This window comes from Notothenia rossii (genome assembly GCF_949606895.1).
Source record: "Notothenia rossii genome assembly, chromosome: 5".
In the NCBI taxonomy this organism is placed as follows: Eukaryota; Metazoa; Chordata; class Actinopteri; order Perciformes; family Nototheniidae; genus Notothenia; species Notothenia rossii.
In genome coordinates, this window is record NC_136903.1 from 54,545,310 (window position 1) to 54,559,320 (window position 14,011).

Genomic DNA, 14,011 nt, shown 5'->3' on the forward strand with positions numbered 1-14,011 from the left:
GGTATATCTTTTCTAAATTTGTATGCAAGGCAATTGTCCAAAACTAAAAATCCCCATGTTAAGATCAGAAGGGATCATGTTTGTTCTAATTTAATGATAAGTCTGATAAACCACGATAAAAACATCAGGTTCGAATTCAGGAAGCAAATAACTGCTGGATGTTACGCATTGATGCCTGAAAGACAACATGTCCATCCCTCCCACATCTGGAAGTATAACACGTCATATTGTGATTGATGTTTTAATTTTTTTTAATGCTACATAATCATAACTCACTAATAAGTCAGTCAGTTATTTTTCCGTAAAAGTCACAAATTCCAATCAGCTGCAAGCTCCAAAAGGCCAGCCTAGTTCCTTCAGAAAACTACACCTCCCATGATTCACTGTGACGTATTTTTCCAGCTGAAGATTTGAATGACCTGAGCGCCAGCCAATCAGAGCCTGCGTTGTTTGAGGGACAGGAGGAGCTGGAGCCACCTGGAGCACAGAAACATGGGGTGAGATCTGAGATAGATGTACACAGGGGTGGAGGGTAACTAAGAAAGATACAAATTATGCATTTGAGCTATACTTGTACTTTACTTCAGTATTTTATGCCAGTTTATACTTTTACCCCATTGCCTTTTGTACGCCAATATTACTTTTACATTTTTACTTGTAACAGAGTATTTTTACACTGTAGTATGTCTGCTTTTTTCTCAAGTAATGAATGACTTGAACACTATGCACAATTTATCCATACAAAATATGGATGTAAATAACTTACTTGGATATTTCTTTCTGTAGGGGTCAAAGGTCGTGCTGCAGGGCCACTGGGAGGCTCCGCTCTTAAGACCTCCTTTAACTTCACACACTCCCTGTCGTACTGAAACACATTGTACACATATAATCAAGTTGTGAGCTTGTGCGATCCTCACTATTGTATGAATTAATGCAAAGACTTGAAACAATGTGTGTGTTTCCTTTGGTGTGTCTCGTGATGACTGGTAGGAAAGTGAAGTAAAGGATTTAAGTACACTTTTAAGGTATTGTACTTTACTTGAGTATTTCGGTCCCCTGCTTAAACAGAAGACTACTTCACTACAATTACACTTACCCAGCAGGATATGTAGTGTGTGTGTGTGTGTGTGTGTGTGACGTGTGTGTGTGTGTGTGTGTGTGTGTGTGTGTGTGTGTGTGTGTGTGTGTGTGTGTGTGTGTGTGTGTGTGTGTGTGTGTGTGTGTGTGTGTGTGTGTGTGTGTGTGTGTGTGTGTGTGTGTGTGTGTGTGTGTGTGTGTGTGTGTGTGTGTACCTCCTTGTAAGCCTCGGTCAGGGAGCCCCACTTGCTTGGCCAGACAGAAGCCGAATCCTTCTCAACTTTTACATGTGCTTTCCTACACACACACACACACGCACACGCACACGCACGCACGCACGTAATGTGTTTCTTTTATGCTGACCATTTGAATTGCACAAAACAAAAGGAAAAAGAAAGCTGAAGCGAGATGCCAACACAATAATAAATGGCTTATCTTTGTTTAAACAAGGCATATATAGGTAGTTCATCGTAGTACTAGCACGAGCTAGAGAACACACATAAGGAAATTGATTTATGCACTTTTTTAAATTAAAACAACATGTTTTTTATTTACTTTTTAATGCTGTAATGATTACATTTTCTGGTTGGATACTACCAAATATTTAAATGTATACACAATGTTTCTAATAAAATATAATGTATACCATGTCAACAACATGGTGCTCTGCAGATATATCATCTATCTATTTTACATTAAAGAGAGTGAAATCAACCCAGTGGAAAACACATTAGGATTACGAACTACAAAACATTAAAATGATTTAAAAATGACAACAATATTAAAGTGTTAACAATGAACAATAAGTCATTCACAATAATCACACAGGAAGACACGTCTCATGTTTTAAAACAAAATAAAGATTATAATTAGTACTTATTCTGACTTTTGAACATCCAGTCAACTTTACGCAAACCCCCCCACCAAAACTAATCAAATACATCTTTGTGAATCACTCTGGCCTCTTTCACAAAGAGTGATACATTAAATACCAATGGTAAGCAACATTAAATCAAATAACAGTGAGCAGGTTTACCAGATTTCATCTTGATGCACAAAGTTGATGGGCTTAGATGTTCCCTGTGGATCCGCCATCTGTCCTGAGAGTGTGTGTGTGTTTGTGTGTATGTATGTGTGTGAGGCTCTTTAGTTTTGTCCAGCTAATGTTTCACCTGTGTGTAAGTTACACTGACAAAGCTGTTTACCGTCGCCATGGGGACGGAGTTCCGTGACACTCACATACACATATATCTGTGTAACCGTAGCGATGATAGGATGGAAGCACTGGAGGGGAACTCAAACATTAGAGAGGTGTCCACTGAAATATCTCGATAACTCATACATACTCTACTGAAATAGAGTGGTGCAGGGATGAGTCCTTAAACCTGGGGATGAGTTAGCATTTAGCACTTCAATGGAAAATTACGTCTGTGGTTAACAAAATCTTTGACATCAAATTCTTCAGTAAACACACCTGAATGTCTGAAGTTTATATGTGTTAAAGAAAACAGGGGTTGCTAACAAGTGGTAAACGTCATCTCGCCGAACATTAGCCTATTTTAGCTTAGCGGTGGTGACGTGAAGTCATGTGACCGTATTTTTGTTTGTTTATAGCGTAAATTTACCCTTTTACTTCTGGAGATTGCATTTACACTTCAACTATTTTAAAGAGGTGTTAATATGTGGAGATTATCCTTGTGGACAAACCTGATGGTATCATAAATGGAGGGAGGCTGTGGCTCAGTGGGTAGTGTGCTGGACTTTGAATCAGGGTATAGCAAGTTCGAGGGCCACTGCAGTCAGCATGTTGTTGTGTCCCTGGGCTGTACACTTCACCCCAAATTGCTCCTGTGGGGATTGCCCACAGTACCGAATGTATGTAAGTCGCTTTGGATAAAAGCGTCTAAGAAATGACACGTAATGTTGCCACAGATCATATTTTCTTCAATATAAAAAATAAATAATTGTCATTGCTATTGTGGAGGAAGCCCCTGTGATGCTAACTTCCGAGTTGGCCTAAACAAAATGTCGTTGTATCACTCTCTACAGATTCTGATCATCCTTTAGTCTCTCTTATAACTGTTGGAGAGCCAGTTTATCTCCCCTCAGCTCTACAAAGCAAAACCAACCTCAACAAGAAGACTTGATACACTTGCACATAGACATCAACATTTATACCATTTCATATTCATGATATTCTTCATTTATGTCTGTACATGTACTGTACATTTAGCTTCTCTGTGTTTTACCTAATCATATTGTAATTTTTGTAATTAAATATTTTAACTTAAAATGTATATTTACATTTTTTCGCTCTTATTTCTGATCTGACACCTTCATTTTCCGGGATTTATCTTATCAGGGTTCATCTTATTTTATCATTATCAAAGATCATTTCCAAAAGTTTGTGAAAACCTTTTTGTTAAAGGTTTAAAGAAGTACATTTCGAAATAATCCCACCACTAAAATCCAGCCTATAGTGTTTCAACCCTTTTTCCAATAAAAGTAGCTGGCAGTTCTGGCTACTAGCTGGATTATAAAATGCTTTAAATTTGGTAATTGCAGCTTTTCCTTCTGTACTGGATCATTCCCGAGGACAGAAACACTGCTCCCAACAGCAGACAGCAGAATCCACCAATCAGGTAGCTCCTCTCAGACTTATTTAAGGCAGAGTCTGCAATAAAAAGACAATAACATATAAGTACATGTGCAGAACGTACACTGTGTATTTGTTAATGACAAAATAATGCTGCATTTGAGAAAAAATAGGATATTGTTCTTTGCAGAGACTGGCTGTCATACACTGAAAAAAAAAAGGCCGTTGGATTAACATGATTTTAATATGGAAACCGGTTGCACACATTAAAAACATGTGTACTCAAAACTATTCCATTATGTTAAAGACACAAAACTATGTTATGTCAAAGAAACATGAAATTGTTATGTTCATTTGAATATTTCCTTTAATATAGGTATATTTATTTACCCTATGTTTAACCAACATGACTTTTTTATGTTCATTTTAGGCTTTTAATATGCTCAGTATATTTAACTTGTACCTGTTAAAGCAACATGATTTCTTTATTTAAGCTTCACTGTAAAGAGTCTGTTGGACTTAAGTAATAAAAAACATGGAGATCGGTTGCACATATTAAAATCATGTGTACTCAAAACTATTCCATTATGTTAGAGACACACAACTATGTTATGTCAAAGAAACATGAAATTGTTATGTTAATGTGAATATTTCCTTTAATATAGGTATATTAATTTACCCTATGTTTAACCAACATGACTTTTAATGTTCATTTTAGGCTTTTAATATACTCAGTATATTTCATTTGTACCTGTTAAAGCCACATTAATGTTTTGTTTAAACTACATGCTATAGTTTTCTGTTTAATCTACCTTGTGCTCAAGGGGTACATAAGATTATTTATTTCATGTGAATAGAGGCATGTCATACATTCTTCTACAGGATCCATCCTAATCTCTTATATCTACAGCATTTATCATAACATTTTAAAACAAATAGTCAATAAAGACAAACACATTTCTTTGAACAACATTCATGTATTTTTCTCAAAAAATAAAACAATATTAACAACCACCACACATCCAGATGAGCTTTTGGTTTTTCCATCATGCAGCCCCAGGAGAATTAACAAATACATTGAAAATAAAGAAATAGAAGAAATAGAAAATGTTTGTGATGCATGTACATATACATTATTGTGTTAGAACACAGCAAGCAAGCTTAAAGGAAACTATTCTCCCGAACAAAATAAAGGTTTATTGGGCCAAATGGCAAAGAAAGGCTTATTTTTGTAACTCATTCATAGTAAACAATTAACAGAACATGTCAACGCCTAGCCGAAAAAAGGAAATGTTCTTGCAAATCTATTATTTAAATAGTAACCTGCTAATATGAAAGGGCACTTTAATGCAAAAACGCAATGGCATTGCTTTGGAAAAATACATGAAAGTATAATAATGGCCTGGTTTCTCACCACATATGCACTAAAGAAAGTATTACAAATAAAAACAAGAACTGACATTTTGAAGTTAGTACATTAGTACAATTAGTGCAATTAGTGCATTCTGAAACACATGACAAGGGGTACATTCTGAAAACACATGACCCCAGGAAAAACCCACATTTCTGATGCAAATCAAGCAAAAAGCATGAGCAAAGGAAGTGCAAGACAGTTGTATCAATGAAAGTCCAGTATGAATGCTGTAAAAGTGCACAATGGTCCATGGCAACAGCTCACTCAAATAGTTTGTTTTTAAACGCTTGGGCTTTCTTGGAGAGCATGTTGCCGTCTAGCTCCATTAACATTTGCTGGAGCACTTCGAACGTGCACTTCAGTTTAGGGGGGTCGTTCAGGTTCATTGCATACATTAGTCCAAACAGCATGGTAGCAGCTAATGCAATGTTGTCCACATCAGTTAGTACCTGTTGGCCTTCCAGGACAATCTGTCCTCTGGTCTCATCTGTCCTCTGGTCTCATCTGTCCAATGCTCTCATCTGTCCTCTGGTCTCATCTGTCCTCTGGTCTCATGGTGGAATTGTGTTTGACGACATTAAGTCCCACTGTAATCCTCTGAATGGACCGCAGAATGACGTCTTCATCTTCTGCCTGCAGAGCGCACAGTCACAAAAGGAACAGAGTGAGATCTAACAAATCAATACATATATATACCCATTACTAAGTCCCTGTGTTTAACAAGTACATTTTGTCAGATTTCAGTACTTTTAAGCCTCCTTGTTATCTGATATACTCCTGTCTGACCTGATAAAAAATGTTTCATTTCCTGTATCCGTTTTAAATTAAAAGCCCTCTAGCTTTTCAGTGTAGTCTGGCTATTAAACAAAAAACAGGGATGTTCACATACTTTAGGGTTTAGGCTATATATATATATATGTTTCAATAAATACATATTTTAACGCCCAACAAAAAAATCAAAAGGTCAAATATTACTTCTACTGACCACAAACTCTCTCATTGAGGTACACGCACAGCCCCTTGAGAAGACAATCCCGGCCTAAATTGACATCATCAACCTAAGTGAAGGGGAATAAGAAAAGAAAGAATCTATTTTGCTCAATGAAATGTGTACACTATTGACTCGATGTATAATTTCCTTAAAATGAATTCTTACTTGAGTCATGTTTGACATAATACAGTTCAGACCAGGGCAGGAATTTCACGAGGGCCACGAGGGCCATGGCCCTCGTAAAAATGATATCTGCCATAAGGCCACAGTGGCCTTGATGCCCTCTCTGACCAAGTTTTGTGGTTTAGCAGTCTGCCTCTTTTCTGACACGGCTTCAACACCAGCATATTTTGAAGGAGGAAAAAAAAATCAGCGGTGCGCTTGATTTGAGCCTGGAATGCACCGCTCGGACGGTCTATGATGACAGTTGACATCAGTCTAGGACCTATCTCCGCCCACCCCCTCACGCGTCCGTGTGCGTAGGACGGTCTAGGACCTAGCTAGCTGATTCTCCGCTCAAGAAAAGGCTGAGGTGAGGTAAGGTTTTGTGATGATCCTGTTTGCCGTTAAGTTTTTCATTTGTCCAGCTTTAAGTGTAATTTTATGGATAACATTACTATTTCTTGCTCGTATGGTAATGCATAATTATAATATTTTGAAGTGTTTTTGTTACTACTTGGATAAGTTATGTTGCAGTTGTGTTCTTTTTTTATTATTATCTAGTGCTAGGCAGTTAGCGCTGTGTTGTTAGCTGTCAAAGACCTCTGTGCAGACTTATTTGACCACCGGCGATCGCAGACGGAAGTTCAAAGTTTGCTGCTCGTTTATATCGCCCAATTTTCAAAACGCGATCAAAATACCCATTCACATGTCTTGTGGCATGCCTGAACTGTCTACATACGACATTGTGCGTCACCATAGTAGGGAAACTTTCCTCCCATTATGGTCCAGATTCTTGTTGGAGAAGGGAAGAATGTACCCCAATCTGCTGCACCTAATACAAATAGTCCTAGTTTTTCCTGTCTCTACCTCTCAAGTTGAACGGCAGTTCTCAGTAATGAAGAGAATGCAGGGCGATTGGCGTTTAAGCCTGCACACTTCAACAATTGAAGATCTACTCCTCATGAAATCCCAGGGTTGTGCTCCTGCTGAATATCAAAGTGATGAAGCTGTGGCAAGATGGTGGGCAGCTGGCATCAACAAAAGGAGACCCAATATTCATCCCTATGGTCAAAGGAACCCCAAAAGTCCAAATCTCCCTGACTCGTCATCATCTCCATCTTCAAGTGACTCAGAATAAGGACGCACCTTGACGTAGGCCCACTGCCACAGTCTCACAGTGAGCCAAACATGTCTGTGCTATAAGAATCCTTTGTAGTTTTAATAAAGAATTTGTTTAATTGCAATTTGGTTTCCATTGAATGCTTAATAAATATATATAAAAGTATTGTAAATGCATATACAATCGTAGTCACTTCATATCGTATGTTAAATCATTGTTTTAATTTATGGCCTTGGTGCCCTGGCTTTTGGCCTTTGTGCCCTTAAAAAATTGACAACTCAAAAGGCCAAGTGGCCTTGCCCCTAAAATGACAAAATTCCAGGCCTGGTTCAGACGCTGGCCTATCTGTCCTCCTTTCTTCTCAAAAACCTTCAGAAGTTTGTCAGATAGCACATCCAGCTGAGAGAGAAATCTTGATTGGAGGGGCAGGGTTGTTATGCGCTTAAACTCTGCATTTATCAAAGAAAACAAAATATCACAGTCATAAAAATCATGAAATCATTTCATTTTCTAATGATGTTATGATTGTAGTTGTGTGCTTGCCTCAAAACGATGCAGAGAAACTAGTCCATGCATTTGTTACTTCAAGGCTAGCTTATTGTAACCCTTTATTATCAGGGTGTACCAAAAACTCAGTTAAGTTGCTTCAGCTGATTCAAAATGTATTGACCAGAGCACGGAAAAGGGACCACATTACTCCTGTTTTGGCTCCATAGTGAGAATAACTTTTTATATCAAGTACGAACAACCAGGTTAGACTACGTTACATTTAATTTAAGTTTTTTTCCAAAGCGACTTAATATAAGTATTACTGTAATATAAGACTACATATAAGAAACACCCTTATAGCCATTTCAACAAACAAAATATTATCACTTTTGTGAAGGAGGCTTTATCGCAGAATGTTAGGCTTTTGCGTCTCACTTTCTGAATAACTTTTGCCTAATAAATCAGAAAATGTGTATATCCCTGCAACGTGTGCAGTATGTAAATGTTATGAAGAAATATTCAGAAATTGTCAGACTAATACCAGTTTTCAATTAGTTAAAGATCAAGTTTAAGTTAGTCAAGTAAACCACACAAAACATTTGAATACTCACCATTTACTACAGAGCCTTTGGAACAATGTTCAAAGCAAGGCTGAGGTCAATCTTCTCCACACCAATTACCTATCACAGAAAAACATATTTGAAATTATTTCATTATTCACACACAAATAAAACAAAAATGTTCTGCTCCTTAAAGGCGACATTTACCATTTAATTATGTACCTTTATGTTAATATAAACCGACTTCGGCCGAGATGGGCGCCTCCAGTGTAAAAAGCTACAGTAGCCTATACTAATGCAATGAGTACAACTTTGTACGGAGCCATACACATCAGCGTTGCTCATTTCCATTGGTTTCAATGGAGACGTGCACTGCAGCAGCGCGCACCGCTCGTCATGTGACGAGGAACAACCAATCACAACCGAGAAACATCTCAACTTCCGTAACACAAGTGTACGGCAAATATGGAAGGTAAGTTCATTTCACAGCGGGTGGATCATCACCCTTACTTGATCTGTCCGGGATGTCCCCCATATTCATGGTATGTGCACCACTGCTAAAATGTAAAACAATCATTAATATCTTCCACTTTCCAGTGTCAAGTGTCGCTTTCCGGGACGCGTCGATCGTTATTCCAACCCAGTTTAGATTTAACCACTCCCACTTCCGCATTACGCAAGGATCGACGTAGCTCTACGCGATAGCGTCATAAACATGGCACACCCGCAAAATCTGAATCTGACAAGCAAAATACCGTCCTTATAAAAACTGCATAATATAAATAATAGTGCTTCTTCGTCAATATGACTGACGACCACACTTATGCAGTGCTGAGGTAATATTAATTCATCATTTAATATTAATTCCTGATGGATATAAGAGGGATACATTAGCAAACATCTGTATATATAGCCAGGGGCGCCGCCAGGGATTTTGGGCCCCATGAAAATATATCACATTGGGCCCCACCACCAGGCACAGGCCACTTTGTTTATAAATTACCTCGAGGGCCGTACCAAATGGTCTAGCGGTCCGTATACGGCCCGGGGGCCGGAGGTTCCCCACCCCTGCTTCAATATAATAACATTAGTATTAATATCATAATATATGTAGTTTACCTAATACAGACTCACTCACCGCTTCAAACTGTCCATCATCCAAATAGACTAAAAGCAGTTTTTGGTTTTATATAGATCATTGGCTATGTGGGAAAATACTGTGTTTGAAATGTATAATTAAAATTAGATGTTAGCTTTTTGTTTTGATATATATATATATATATAGTCTCCCTTCAAATATATTAAGTTTCATGTCATTCAACATAATGCTGCTCACCTCCTTCAGTTGGGAGAAAAGCTGGTTCAGGTTCAGCATTATGGAGGGACAGAGCTGCTGAGCTTAGAGATGGATCTGTTGGTCCTGGCACCAGGGGGAGGGACAACTGATTTAGTATGAATAGGTGCTAAAAATGTGCCTGCATTTATTAAAGGTAAGGAGGTAAGAATGGAAAAACCAGCTCGAGTGCGCTAGAATTTGAAAATACACAACCGAAAAAAATCTGCCCCTTCCTTCAGACTTCCTTACAGAGCCCCTTCTCCAACACACACAAACACGCACATGACCAATGAGGGCACGATATAAGTTTGTGCACAGATGAAAGGCTGACAGGCAGGTAGGCCATCCAGTTATTTTAGCCAGGCCAGCTCAGATGATTGGTCGTGCTTTTTAAAGCGCCACGGCTTCCACAGATGAAATGTTTGTATGTATTTATTGTCAAAGCATTTAATATATTCATTGCTATCGGGATGTTAAGAGCATTCCATGGAATATAACAAAAAGTGTTTCTGAAGTGAATTACCTACCCTACCTTTAAATGTCAGCTAAAAGAGCAGTGAAATGAAAAACCTCTGAATTTTCTGTAAAGATATTAACAGTAGTTTACTTAATGTCAATTTAGTAAAAACAAAACATTAGCTAACAGAATAATTTCCACCACTCATGGACCATACCTTTTTTATTGTGAAAAACTGGGTGACATACTGTCGCCCTTTAGTCCCTCTCTGTTGTCTTTCTCTCCTTTCTCTTCTTTTCTTAGAGCCTGACTTTTTGAGTCGTTGAGACATCGTACAACACAAGTGTAGGCTAAGTACTAGCATTCCTCCTCACATGTTTTCACTCTCTGCAAGTGCCGGTGTCGGTACCAGATGTGTTCGGGGTACCATATGTGTTCGGGGTCCGTCTCTTACCAGTGACGTCACGACGTAATGACGTCACGCATTGTGATTGGCTGTACGGTAATTTACCCACGCTGTCTAGAGTATAGAGGGGTTTTTTGATCATTACATTACATTGTATTTAGCTGACGCTTAAGTGCATTCGACCAACAAGATAAAAACTTGAAGAAATACAATAAAACTTGAAGAAAAACAAAGACGAATGAGGAGAAGAACAAGAGAAATCCAAGGTAAGAAGTATAAAACGTAATATGGTAGGTAATATTTAATATGTTCAGTGCCGTGGTACGTTAGTTCAAATAGTAACAACGGACTATTTTTCTTAGCGTATGCATGTCAATTTAAATCAATACATACAACTATTTCACATGTACAATATTTTCTTAGCCCTAATACTTAATACTACTTATTTCGTTTTGATTGTTATATTTGATTATATTATATATTATCAATAAATTATATATTATATATCAATATGATATACTTTTCTATATAATAGATTATCAAAAAAAGTATTTATTAAGTAAGGGATAATGTGCAGCAATCACAATCAAGTCCACAATCGAATCCATAAAGACAAAGTAAATCTGTTTACAGTTGTTTCATATGTATGTTGAGAGGTATCCATATATCTCTTCATTTTGCTCTCAAAGTGCACCAGATTGATGCATTTAACTTCAATATTTAAAAAAAATCACTCCAAAGGGAGTGCTTGTTCTTCCTTCTGTCTGTCTGAATCTGTGTATTCTCATGTTCCGATTAACCCAGCCAAATGTTTCTTCTTTTGTGTCTTGATGTGATCTTGAGTCGAGGCTGATCCTCTTGCTGTGGTCCCGCATCCTGGATCCTCTATCCTGAGTTCTGGATTAAGTCGTGGACTTCGGGTCGTGGCTGAACCTGTCTCTGCGGTCCTGCCTGGGTCTCGTCGTGCTGCCTCCCTGAAGGCTCCCACAGGATTGTTGACATCTTCGTGGATTCATCCTATTATTATAGACGCATGCATTTCCTAACATTTGGTCTACCTATGTTGCAAATGTATTATCTCCTCGATTTACACACGGCATCTATTGCACGTCTGTCCGTCCTGGGAGAGGGATCCCTCTCCGTTGCTCTCCCTGAGGTTTCTCCCATTTTTCCCTTTAAACTGTGGGTTTTCTCTTGAAGTTTTTCCTTGTACGATGTGAGGGTCTAAGGACAAAGGGTGTCGTTTTCTTCTCATACTGATATTCTGAACAAACTGCTGTTGTATTAGCTGTAAAATGTCTTTACTGTAGGGTATTTTTATTATTTGTACAGCACTTTGGCTCGACCAAAAATCGTTTATAAATGTGGAATATAAATAAAACTTGATTTGATTGATTTGATTTGAAAGGGTGTGCGCCAAGGTTCCATATTAGGACCAATAATTTCACCATATACTGTATGTAAATAATCTCTAATAATCTTTCAAATGCTGCTTTCTATTTCTATGCAGATGATACTGTTATTTATTGTTCATCCTCTTCTATAGAGCAAGTCTTGATTTCCTCCGGTCTGCCTTTGATGTTATTCCATCCCATTTATCTCAACTCAAGTTAGTATTAAATGCAGACAACTCCAAACTCATGATATTCTCAAATCTCAAAAAGTTAACTTCTTTTCTCTCCAACATGTGTACTGTTCAAGGGACTGACATTGACATTGAAAGGGTCACTACATACAAATATCTAGGTTTTATTATTGATCAGAACTTATCTTTCAAGTCACACACTGAAAATGTTGTTTTAAAATTAGGTTTCTCCTTTCAGACAAGGAAACATTTGATCTCTGCAACGTTTTTCCAAACTCACAATATTATTTTCACAATATTTCTCACAATATTTTCCAAACTCACAATTCCAAACTCACAATATATATATATATATATATTGTGAGTTTGGAATAAATATGCACTTCATGAAAATTATTAGTTGGTTACTGTTAGTAAAAAAACAGTAAGGTTAATACTGGATGTTTGTTACACTTGGATATGTTTTCTGTAACACTTGTAACATAATTATTCTCCAGTTTATGCATTTGAGTGACTTGCAGTTAATGCTCGACATTCAATTCAAAACCTTTATTTATCCAGGTAAAATCCTATTGAGATCAATGATCTATTTTTCAAGGGAGACCTGCAGCAGTAGGTTCCACATGAAGACATAAAAACTTAAACAACAGAACAACAAAAGGACATCATACAGCAAAAATTACAGGGATTACAATTTACATATCTATCCACATGTACAGGTACCAACAGCATCTGACTGTGGAGCATCCAACCGAGCTTTAAAAACATGTAGGTACCAGCTTGGTAATTTTACATTCTTTTTGCAGACTGTTCCAAGTTAGTGGAGCTGCACATCTAAAAGCTTTCTTCCCTAAGACAGTCCTAGCACTTGGCACATTTAATAAAACCACAGCATGAGATCTCAGGCAATAAGTACTTTCAATTTGCCGAGAGATCAGGGAGCAGATATAAGATGGTACTTTATCCAACATGGCTTTGTAAATGAAAATGTACCAGTGACTGAGCCTCAGTACAGTAAGTGATGGCAAAACCGCCTTGGTTTACAGTGTACAGTGATGCGTAAGTGCTTTACAGTTTGTCACAAATCTCAGTGCACTGTGATAGTAAAACCTTATTGTGGTGTAATTATATATCCAAAGCAGTCAGAAGTCAGAAAATCTTTAGTGATGTTTAACCACTCAAAAGACAGCCCATCAAAATGAACACATTGGGACCTTCACCTTCATCTTCATCTTCAGTTCATCTTCTACATATAATAACGGACAAAGTAAAGAATGAAGTGTAGGCTATGTTTAAATGTTCGGAATTTGACCGTGTATGATGGTCCTCTTGAGTTGCCGTACAGCCAATGGCGTACAGCCATTGCTCCGTTTTCATGTTTTTTTAACATGTTTTTCACAAACATTTTCACACGCTAGGAGCATAGGAATAATTCAATTCGGTTCGTCATGATCTGTAGATGTGATTTGCCCCCGAGCACCCCTGGGTAAATTACCGTACAGCCAATCACAATGCGTACAATGCGTGACGTCATTGGTAAGAGACGGCCCCCGAACACATATGGTACCCCGAACACATCTGGTACCGACACCGGTGTCGGTACCAGATGTGTTCGGGGTACCATATGTGTTAAAATAACTGGATGGCCTACCTGCCTGTATGTGTTCGGGGTATGTATTGATTTAAATTGACATGCATACGCTAAGAAAAATAGTCCGTTGTTACTGTTTGAACTAACGTACCAACGGCACTGAACATATAACATATTACCTACCATATTACGTTATATACTTCTTACCTTGGATTTCTCTTGTTCTT

General features: G+C 37.9%; 1 protein-coding gene across 7 annotated transcripts; it reads right to left on the reverse strand.

Annotated features, from left to right (window-relative positions):
- Positions 1 to 151: 151 nt before the first annotated feature.
- On the reverse strand, positions 152 to 10,857 carry LOC307038579 (ciliary microtubule inner protein 1-like). 7 transcript variants are annotated; one of them, XM_079680089.1, is made up of 9 exons: positions 8,632 to 9,127; positions 8,461 to 8,529; positions 6,244 to 7,809; positions 6,073 to 6,145; positions 5,537 to 5,720; positions 2,114 to 3,751; positions 1,293 to 1,374; positions 767 to 865; positions 152 to 477 (listed from the first exon to the last, which is right to left on the reverse strand). In XM_079680089.1, the coding sequence occupies exons 6-9, from the start codon at positions 2,170 to 2,172 to the stop codon at positions 322 to 324; spliced, it is 396 nt and encodes a 131-aa protein (XP_079536215.1). In that variant the 5' UTR covers positions 2,173 to 3,751; positions 5,537 to 5,720; positions 6,073 to 6,145; positions 6,244 to 7,809; positions 8,461 to 8,529; positions 8,632 to 9,127; the 3' UTR covers positions 152 to 321. The 7 variants fall into 7 exon arrangements, with proteins under 7 accessions (XP_079536215.1, XP_079536217.1, XP_079536216.1 ...); XM_079680091.1 differs by lacking the exons at positions 6,244 to 7,809; positions 8,632 to 9,127 and adding an exon at positions 10,577 to 10,857; XM_079680090.1 differs by lacking the exons at positions 6,244 to 7,809; positions 8,632 to 9,127 and adding an exon at positions 10,420 to 10,569.
- Positions 10,858 to 14,011: the final 3,154 nt, after the last annotated feature.